The sequence below is a fragment of the Watersipora subatra genome, chromosome 8 (assembly GCF_963576615.1).
Source record: "Watersipora subatra chromosome 8, tzWatSuba1.1, whole genome shotgun sequence".
NCBI classification, from domain to species: Eukaryota; Metazoa; Bryozoa; class Gymnolaemata; order Cheilostomatida; family Watersiporidae; genus Watersipora; species Watersipora subatra.
The window spans coordinates 20,620,323-20,631,761 of record NC_088715.1 but is presented as its reverse complement, the minus strand read 5'-3'; the positions used below and the strand labels follow the sequence as shown (position 1 = coordinate 20,631,761).

General features: G+C 37.3%; 1 protein-coding gene across 1 annotated transcript in view; it reads right to left on the bottom strand.

The window, feature by feature from the left end:
- Positions 1 to 9,870: 9,870 nt before the first annotated feature.
- Positions 9,871 to 11,439, bottom strand: part of LOC137402363 (uncharacterized) — a 36,735-nt gene continuing 35,166 nt past the window's right edge. The window contains exon 16 of the mRNA XM_068088864.1: positions 9,871 to 10,181. Coding sequence (XP_067944965.1) covers positions 9,871 to 10,181 — 311 coding nt within the window. The remainder of the gene's footprint in view (positions 10,182 to 11,439) is intronic.

The window sequence follows — 11,439 nt, the reverse complement described above, 5'->3', positions numbered from 1 at the left end:
TGCTGGGCAAACTCTTTCATTGATTGGCCTGATTACATATGCTGGGATACATATGCTATAGGCCTAGTAGAAATTATTTTTATAGCTTCTGAATCATATTGGATGTTTAGCAGGGCGTGGAACCTGGGCACCCCCTAGGGGACTCCCAGTTTTTAGGGGGTGTATTTCAAATTGACCAATTAGGTGATTGGGGGTACAATATCCAAGTCTGGGCCTAGCCAGGTGGGTGTTTTTTCAGAGTATCAACCCTGGGCTATAAACCTCTTTAATTTTCCAAAGTATTTGAGTTGGCTTTCAGTTAGCAAAAGATAAATTTCCCATGAATCTATTTCGCAATGAGAAACTCCATTCATAAAGTTTTCAAAAACTAATGAACAATCAATTACTGGCGCTATGTATTGATCATGCATACTTCTCGATATCAGGGGCGTCATCATACTTATTGTGGAGCTCTCTGAACTGAGTCCCCGATAAGATCTGCTTCATGGTGACTAATCGATAAGTAATCACTTCTCGCCAGAAGGTAAAGCTGAGTCGAGTCTCCAGGTTACTAAAAAAAAAAAACATTATTACAAAAGCATATGGTACTGTTTGTCGTAATAGATGGCCGTGTACCATTATGTTCAGATAGCATGTATTGCAATTCATAAGAAGATGCTCTCTCACCGAGGAAACAATCATCAATTTTGTTATTGTTTAGAAGGACACCAATCCAGCATAGGCCATGTTAAGAATTTTTTCCAATTTCACATACAAAGACAGGATGAAAGTGTATTAGTTGTTACATTATGCATTCTGTTTCGCAAAAGAAATAGCCACATTTCACACAATCTTGTGCAGTATTACATATATTAGGTTTTTACCTGATTGTGTAAAGATTCACTGAAAACAAACAGAGTATAGCTGAACTATGGCATGTTATAAATACTTTAACTTCTACATATTAAGTATTGATGTAAATCACAATTTACACACTTTTCATATTTCATTTGGCGCCTTGCCGAAATCTAAGTATATGGTAGACATGTCATATTACTTTGTGCTCTGGTTTCGGTGGATATTGGATGATGGGAGCAGTTATGTACAGAACATCCAGCAATAATGTTCATATTCATTCACACAAATAACAATGTACAGTGATTACACCAACCTGGATGATGCGCTCATGTCTTGTGTGTAGAAGTTATACAATGATTTCAGCCCTGGGTATTGGTAGTAACGCTGTATGTGGTAACACATTTCCTGAGCAACGGCGTCAGCAGAGAGAAAATGTACCAGGAGGCTATGATCAGCCCTTAGCTCAGCAGCTTGTTTTAATTTACTTTGTAAAAACAAACATAATAATTCAACAAATCATCACAAATGCTAGATTAATTAGTCTCTACGGTAGAGTTTGTGATAAACATAATGCCAAGGTTACCTAACTTACCAGCATCTTTGATCTCTGCCCTTAGTAGACCATCTCTGATGCGCTTACCAGCTTTCTTAGTCTATCGCGCCTTTTTTCCACAGATAACACATAGTTTGGGTAGCGTAGTCTCAACTCTTATTGAGGATGAGGAGCGCAGTTGTTTAGTAGTTGGCTCAGGATCTTCATTCTCATGAGTTACAATCTTGAAAAAAAAACACATACCTATAAAGTTTAACTAGATGCAGGCATTCATATATTTCATTCATCATTCAGAGTTGTCTAGACGGCAGTGAAAGCCTAGATCAAAGTTTGTAATTTTAGCTTAATAAAAATAATTTAAAATTTTTAAAACATCATTAGGTACTGCAGGTGAGTTCAGAATTATAAACTTACTTACATTTGACTGTTGTGCTTATTTGAGCTTTGCTAAGCTGGTTATCCTTACATAGCAGGTTTGGTGAATGAAAGGCAGCTCAGCTTTGCTACCAGTGAACTTATCAACAACATCATCATGTATAAGACTGTATAAATTTATTGCACAAAGTTCTTTCTGGATCTTTATTAGTAACTACCCAGTCTTTGGCATACTTCAGCAACTTATCACAGCATTGCTGACTCAGTTATTCGGGTGGATTTCTTTGGCTAGTGCTTTGAAAGTGGCAGCAACAAATCATAATGCTGATTATCTTATTCAGAAATCAAAAACATGTTGATTGGAACTCAATTTCTCAATATAAATAAATGTTAGAACTTCACACACTGTATTCACCCTTAAACGACTTTGAGCTTTGAACCAATCAAATGGCTGAAATTTGTTTGGCAAGAGAGGGCAACTCCTCAATTTTGCTTCCCAAAAAATCATCAATTCTGAGTAAATGTGCCCGTTTGCATTGAGTTACTACCTGCCATGTTGTTCAGCACCGTCAACTCTATAACCCACAACCCACACAGTGTATATCCATGCAACTGGAGCGGAACTGAACAATAATTTGAGGTGGCTTACTGACTAATTTCGCCTATAGAGCCTATAAATCTTGCATAGCTCAATGGTTTAGTATATCATCTGGGGAACGAGAGGTTCTGAGATCAAATCCTCTGCGATACGGATTCTTCATTCCTAAAATTTAATAACTATAGCTGGACACGCGCAGATTTATAGATTTGTGTGTCTATATATGTACATATAGGTGTACATATCTATATATGTACATATAGGTGCACCTATATGTACATACCTATATGTACATATATACGTGTATATAAATTAGTAAAGAATTAGATAGTGTACTTATTTTTTTCCAGCTACTGTCAGTTTCTTGATATCATCAGGCTGTAGACTGATGATATCAAGGATATATCATTGATTGATATCAAGGATATATTGATTGATATCAGTATTGATTGATATCAAGACTGATGACAGATTAATTTCGCAAGCAAGAAACTGACAGGAGCTGGAAAAAGATAAGTACACTATCTAATTCTTTACTAACTTATACTGTTCCATTCTATGTTGAGCTCTATGACTTTAGTTCTAGGTATGATAAATTTCAATATATATTTATATATATATATATATCTGTGTGTTTTCTGTATTTTGGCGTCTAGCTATAGCTATTAAAATTTTGCAACAAAAAGATCACATCATGCTGGATTTGAACTCATGAAGATTGCGCCCGCACATTCATAAACCAATCATCCAACCACAAGTCTACAAAGGTTCTTATGATTTCGTCTCTCTAACTATATCATATATACCCTTTTCCCGATGTCACGCTATATGATATATTAATTGATGCATTGCGCATATGGGTTACGATGTCCCTGTTATAAAATATTTTTCGTTAAACTCTATAAAACATGACGCTTTTTCGTCCTCGCCATCCTAGGGTGAATTCGTTTCCACCATACAATATCAACAAAAGATTCCCTCGAAATTAAAATTTGGCAATTTGTGTACTGATTATATATCTTATTAAGGGATATACGCTGCTCACCATGGCAAGTTCAGCGATATCTGCTGAAAAGCGTCGGTCTTTAGTTCGTGTATGTAACCTTTTACGTGCTTTTTGCTAGTTTTCGATTCCTTGCACTGTAATGGCTAGTTGCTGCGCAATCCTATTTTATTGTTGCGTGGGGGAAATTTTGAGATGTCAGCAGAATGGTGTGATTGGTGGGTTAAAATAACTGCTGCGAAGCTTATGCCAGCCCGCTTATTTTGTGATAGTTGTGGTTTGCATTGTACTATGTAATGTATTATTTAACACTCCCTTTGTCATGTTGCTAGAACTAACCCTTAAAACCAGCATTGGTGGCTTTAAGGGTTAGTTCGCAAAACAGCATACATCATTGGTAGAAATACATGCATAGCGTCAAGGTAGAAATTTGTGATTGCTCTAATAAACTACAAGCTATTTTGGTTCTAAACTACAGTAGAAATTTCAGTGAAGGTATCCGAACTTATCAAAACCTATGAAGATGAAAAAAGTGGCGACTCAAATGTTGGGTTGATAAACGAGAGTTGGTGGCTAAGCTTCAAAAGGTGGACGATCTTGCAACATTCTTACCACTATTCTTGCCAGGAGCAGCATTTGCCATTTATAAACATTAATTTTAGAAGATCATATCAAGGAAAACTATCCTAAACTAAAGGCAGCTTTGTTGACAGCTTTTTGTGGAGACAAGTTCAATGCTTACATTCAGCTGCAAAACCAGAGTTTTAAGAGATGGTAAAGCTGTAGATGTATATCTGGCAGATCTCAAATGTTTAGCAACTTTGATGGGACAATCCAAACCCGACCCGTCGCTTTAATGTGCATTCATGGCAAGATTATCTACAGAAGTGGCTACACAACTAAAATCTATTGCTTCTGTAGAAGATATGGCTCTTTCGGAATTAGTGAACAGGGTGAACATGATGATAACTGCAGGAAATGGTGAAACTATTGTACCTCATGTGCTGCTGGGTAAAAGGAGGCAGCATTGTCAGCGCCGTGAGGTTCGATGCTACCGGTGTAAGAAACTTGGGTACATCCAGAAAAACTGTTTTCATGTGCAGGGAAATGCCAGTGGGGAAGAGTATGCACCGGCTCTTCTCCCGATGTAAAAAAATTGGTGCTACTATTTGTTTACGTGTGGGTGAAAGGCACAAAAATAAAAGCATTGGTGAATAGCGGATGTGAGCAATCAATAATACAACAACGGTGGACACAACAGTTAGGATTGCTGCCGAAAGGTTCTCAGTAACAAATAATGATGTTAAATGGACATGTCACTACATGCAAGGATGAGGCAACTCTTGACATAGAGCTGGATCACTCTTGCAAAATTACAGTTCAGGGTATGTTTGCTCCGAAGCTAGTAAGCGGTTGCCAGATGACACTATGAATGGATGGCATTGCAAAGCTAGAAGGGGTATCTATAGATAAAAAAGGTGTACTTTATGGACCACGACAGTTAAGAACAGTTGGTATGATGCTACGTAACAAAGCTAGTCCTGCCAGTCATAATGATGACCAGCAGCCGCCTATAGGTATAGATGATAGAGATTTTAAAGTGCAATTTGATGGTCACAAGTGGACAGTTGCTTAGAAATAGTTAAGTAGAGAGCCTACATTATCCAATACATGTAGAGAATACACTATAAATGATATCGCCAGAGAAAAATATGAAAAACAGGTGATGCAATGGATAGACAATGGATGGCTGCAGCCACACCGAGAAGCACTTCATAGAACTGTAACCGGCATTATTCCATTGTGGGCGGCTACACAACCTAACAAAGCGACAAAGGTATGACCTGTAATGGATTATAGCAAAGAACTGAATGGTTATATCAGCAGTTATCCTGGTTTGGACACCGAAGTATGCCAAGATAAATTCCGTAAGTGGCAAAGTTAGGCAGTGACGCTTGCATGTTAGACTTCAAGAGAGCATGTTTACAACTGCATGTTGATGGAAGTTTGCAAAAATTTCAAGCTGTTATGTTCAACGGAACATTGTATGTCATGACTAGACTAAGTTTTGGTCTCAATGTAGCACCTAAGATTATGTTGAAAATACTGTCAACAGTCACTAGAAAATACTGTCACTTGATCCTATGGTTGCTGCTGGTACTGACCACTGTATTGTGATATTTTGGTAGATAAGTCATTAGTGCCAGTCGAAGTTGTGCGCAGCCATTTGTTGAAGTTTGGTGTAGTCACAAAAAACCTGTTGAGTTACATGAAGCGCGAGTTCTGGGGATTCGTGTGACAATTAGTGAAAACGGGTATGTACATGGCTGCGCGACTCAGCTGTGCCAACAGTAGAAAGCATTCGTACATAAAGGGATTTATTTTCTGTGTATAGTAAACTTATTGGTTACTACCCAGTAGCTGGCTGGTTACAGCTGCATGCAGTGACGTGAAGGGGATGGCTGCTGATGGCAAGTGGGATGATGCAATAGCAAAAGAAGTGTTGCAGGTGTTAAATGAAACATTAAATAGGGTATTGATACATGACCCGGTGCAAGGCAAATGGTCTGTGGATAGAGATGAGTGTTGCAAGGTCTGGTGTGATGCGAGCTCTATAGCTATTGATGTGAGCATAGAAATGAAAGGTAGCATTGTAGACGATGCATCATGACTGAAGAAAATTAATTTGTAAATATGCATATCAATGTAGCTGAACTTGAGGCAGTACTTAAAAGGTTAAACCTAGCAATAAAGTGGGAAGTAAAATAAGCTACAATTGTTACAGACTCATTATCAGTGTATAACTTGGTTAATTCCATTATCACGGAAAGGCATCGCTCCAAAGTTAGTGGATTTTCAGAAATGATAGTCAAAAGACAGCTTGGGGTTATTGCGCAATCAGTAGAAGAATATGGCATCACTTTACGAATGTCCTTGGTCAAGTCAGCTGATAACCGTCCTGATGTTTAAACGAGGGTGAACCAAAGATGGCTGAAACCACTAGCATCATGTGTGGATGTAGCAGCAGAGAAAGTTTCAAGTATTGATAAAGAAATATATAACATGCATCAAGTTCACCATTTAGGAGTTGGCAAGATGGGATAGTTAGCTAATCAGCGGTTTGGTGACGGCCTTGAAAGATATGATTGAAAAGGTTGTGAAAGAGTATCAAATCTGCAAACAAATTTATCCTTCACCTGGATGAGAAAGGGAAAAGTCGGAAGGTGGAAAGGTGTGGCATAGACTTGCTGTTGACATCATACATGTGGCCGAATACCTTATTTGACCATAGTGGATTGCAGCCCTAGCAGATTTACAATATGGTTAAAACTGAGAGATGAGACAGCCAACTCTCTAATAGCATATTTGGTACGCATATTTGAGGAGCGGGGACCCCTCGAGAGTTGCTTTCTGACAATGATCCTCATTTCAAAAGCGTGCAGTTGTCTAGCATGCTAAAGACATGGAACGTAAATCACTTGCTAAGTTGGGCTTACAGGCCATCTGGTAATGGCATTGTCGAACGTAACCATAGGACAATTAAAAGAACGTCTGCGCGTTCATGCAACGATGTTAACAGAATGGTGTTTTGGTACAACCATACCCCAAACAGGCAAAGTGTTGTACCTTCACAAATGGTATACTCCTACGTAGTAAGAAATCCTGAAGTTGTTGCAAAGCCACAAAAATTTGCACGTGGAGTGTTAAAAAACCTGTAAAAAGTTGGTGGCACAGTGTGCGTTAAGCCAGTGCATGCTAAATGTATTACTGTATGAGAAAAAGGAACAGTAACCACGTTGGTATCTGATGTAGTCTTAGAGGTCGACAACAAACAGGCCCATTGCAAAAATACGCTTAGCTGATTGGATTAGCAAGGATACCAGCAGCGATAGGGTGTCAAGTGACAATGCTGTGGAATTTGAATTTGATAATATCAACATCTGTAAAAATGGCAATAGTTTTGCAGACTATGCAGACTTGCATGACAATGAAAACACTGCAGTGGATAATACCAGGCCTATTAGAGATAGGCGACCTCCAGAAAGATACGGATAATTTTATGAACACTAGAGCTGTGTTTGTGACGATCTATATTTTCAGTTCAAATATATGTTATGCTAGTATGTAATCTATTAATATTTTTTGATTGCGCCGGTTGTGATTTATAAATCAAGGGGTGATGTGGTTTGCATTGTATTATGTAATGTATTATGTAACACCCCCTTTGTCATGTGGCTAGAACTAATCCTTAAAGCAAGCTTTGGTGAAAATTTGTGATTGCTCTAATCAACTATAACAATAGCTAGCTATCCTATTTAGCTGTGCTACCCTTAAAAGGTTTGTTTTTAAAGACAAAGTATGTAGAACTTGTATTCTAACTCAATATTTGCTGCTGCATAACACAAGACGGGTTCAATTGAAGATAAGATGAGATGTAAGATAAGATATCATTTCACAAGTATGTATAGCACTTTAGTCACAAAGGCCCTTTAGTAAATGGGTGACATTCGCTGTTATATAAGACTAGCGGAATGCCTGGCGCTGAGCGGGTATTAAAAACAGCTTCAGGTAATGTATTTGCCTGAACCTTGCCATTAGCATGGCACATTGCCAAAGTCTAATTTGAGTATGCTAGTAACTTACTAATAAAAGCCATTAGAGCAAGCTTTAAAGGTTGACTTGCAAAAAAATTCACATTACAGTTATTTGAGATCAAAATATTCACCATGTCTTACTCTGCTGCATTGTAGGTGCAAAATATGTGGAAATGTGATTACAAGCTCTTACAAGTTCAAAAATGAACAGTTAATCGCCGCCATCACGAAACCACCGTAGATCGGAATTGTCATGTATTGTTATACTTGTGCAATCAACTGGTCTAAAAAGAGCAATGCATTCTTATAGCCTAGCAGATATGTCAACATGCCTGAAACTTATAATAGTAGATGAGATTTCCTGCTGAAATTCTAACTCTTTATTCTATTGATTGAGCACAAACACACATATTTTAGCAAAAGTACACAGGAATACCAAATGTAAACAAGTACATACTAGTACCAAACAAGCAATATTGAACATATGAGTACAAAGATTGTTGTAATGTAAAAATAATGTGAGCGTAACATAACCATTTGATTTTATTTCAACTAAAGGCCAAATCATTTTGCACCCTATTATCACATTTTACCATCTAAGGTAAATCAAAGCCAATTATACACACGGCCGATGGTTGTGTGGAGTTAGTTAACATAAATATTACTCAATCAAAACTGTCGTTTACATGAAGACCGTGCCTTTTTGCCAGACCTAAGAGTCAATACTTTGAAAATGAAAAATTACATAAGTTATTGGTTTGGTTTAAATAGCACAAAAAATAAAGAACTGTATTTGAAAATAGCATAAAAATCGGATTCACTAACAATAACTTGTCCTATAAAATCCAAAGAAAAACAAAGTTGAGCATAACTAAAAAAGTTCAGCTCCTAATAGAAATATCTACAAAACCTTTGATTTTGTTTGATTCGTGGTCACACTTTAACTCAAATGTATATTTTTTTTTATAGTAACTACGAATGCAAACTGGCCTATAGACACATTTTGTCATTAACCTTTTACCTAATCGCAACGATTCCAGTACATTAACTATAAATGTTCTCACTAGCAATTTTTGGCAAAACAAATCAAAGTTGTTCATCAAGTTTTATAGAAAATTGTCACCTCAAATCAACTGCTGTATCAGCAATTTAATAGCCGACACCGCTTACTTATACTAGTGTTACAAATACAATGTTAACATTGAAGGTTAAAGCTATAGCCAGCAGGTAGCCTTGGCCTTAAAAAAAATTAAATAAGCCTCCTTCTCTCCACTATTATTGCTTTTAGAAAAAAAATGCACAATTATATTAATGACAATAGCAAAGTATTTTCAGTGTCGATAGTTTTTACTCTATCAGAGAGATTTGCGTAACAAAGTAAAACATATGTTTTACTTCAAAACATAAGATTTGCTTTTAGAATATGATCTTTCAAGTGGGGTTAGTCTAGTTGTTATTTGTAATAATGATATTTTTTTTAAACAAGAAAAAGATTCAAAAACCAACAATTTTAGGCGGATTATTAACTGCAATTTTTTTTATAAAAATCTATCCAATAAAAAGTTTTAACTGTAGGAACTTCCTGTTTTAACTTCCGGAGAACCAAGCATTTAATTGTCATTTTGTGAATTTAACTATTAAAATATCCAACTAGAAAACAATTTTTCCAAACATTAAGTTGCAAAAATGTCAAAAATAATTCTAACCATGTCAAAAAAACAGAATTTTCAAAGTGAAATGAGCTGAATTTTTAAGAGGTTTCCAATAACGAAAAAATTGTAAAAAAGATAATGAGATATAAAAAAGATAAACCATACATATTATACCTAATATGCATGCAACCAGGCAACAGTAGCCATTTTTACACTGGCATTTCTACCTACTGGATTTCTTAAACAAACTGTGTTAATTAATCTAGACTTGCATCTTTCATTTCCCTATAAGTTTCTTCTCTTTGAGTAGCCTCTTCTGATGTACCGCCTTGTGGAAGATGTGGTTCCGACTCTGAAGGTCCTGATTGTTCTGGCTCTGTAGGTTCTGGCTCTATAGGTTCTGGCTCTGTAGGCTCTGGTTCTGTAGGATATGTTGGTTCTGGATCTGTAGGTTCTGCTGTTTCAGCTTCTGGGATATCGCGCTCTGGTCTGCGTGATTCAAGTGGCATAAGCAACATTTGTCTAACATTCTGTTCCTGCGTTTGACTGAAAACTTCCGTACAAAAGACTGTAATGAGAAACATACTTAAGATGGTAATAATGCATTAAAGCATGTGTCAGCAAGGCGCATGCCATGAAGAATTGTCATCAAAGCTCATACCATTAAGGTTCATGCCAACAAGACAAATGTCAACAAGGAACACGACATCAAGGCCAACACACATGCCATCAAAGATAACACCATCAAAGCACATGTCATCTTAGCACATGCCATTAAGATACATGTCATCATGGCATACTCATCAAAGCTCATGTCATCAAGGCATACAGCATCAAAGCTCATATCATCAAGGCATACAGCATCAAAGCTCATGTCATCAAGGCATACAGCATCAACTTGTCATCAAGGCACAAGTAAACAGGCAATTTTTTGGGCTAATTTAGGTCGTCTGGGCAAATTAATTTTCCAAAAATTGATTTACAAAAATCGGTGACACACTCTTATTTATGACACTAAATACTTGCATTATGTTTCTATGATACAGGTAAAGACAAGTAAACATGTTTCAAGTCATTGCTTCATATAGTTGCATATCTAGCTATGGTACTTTTGGAAGCATTTATCCTTGCAGAGGCCTACACCGCAGTCTCGACAGCCTGTGCTCATTCTTGTTCCTTTGTAGCCTTGCCCCTGTTGCCTTGGCTTAGCCCACACACTTAGCCTTAGCCCACACACTTAGCCTTAGCCCACACACTTAGCCTTAGCCCACACACTTAGCCTTAGCCCACACAGCACACTTTCCTCTTTTTCGATTTGGAATGGTACATGATCTATAAAATGCCTTTCAGTTTTCTTTGTTGGGCAAAAGTAAGACTAGAACGGCCTACTCTTTTTCGCTCTTCATGGTAGTTACCAATCAGTCCTTCCAGCAGTTGAATAATGATGTTGTAGTGCATTAGCTTTTTGCTTTAATGGTTGGGATTGCTTCTGTAGCAGTTGAATGTGTTGGTGACAGTTCTATCGATTAAGTGAAATACTACTTTCTTCCACATCTTCACCATCCTAAACTCTCCAGAATACTGGCCCGTCATCTGGTCAAAAATGTTGACACCCCCATTTCACAGTTGTAGTCATTTACCATGGTTGGAAACCTCTTTTGTTGGCCCATCGTACAATAACTTTTCTTGATTTTACAGTTGAAAAGTTTGGGAGAAGCCTGACCTGTTTTCTGTAACACCAGTTCACCGCAACACGATTATGTTTTCTGTTAGCGACTATATCACCCTTGTTCATCAGTTTCTTTTTCATATCGATAGAAAGTTGT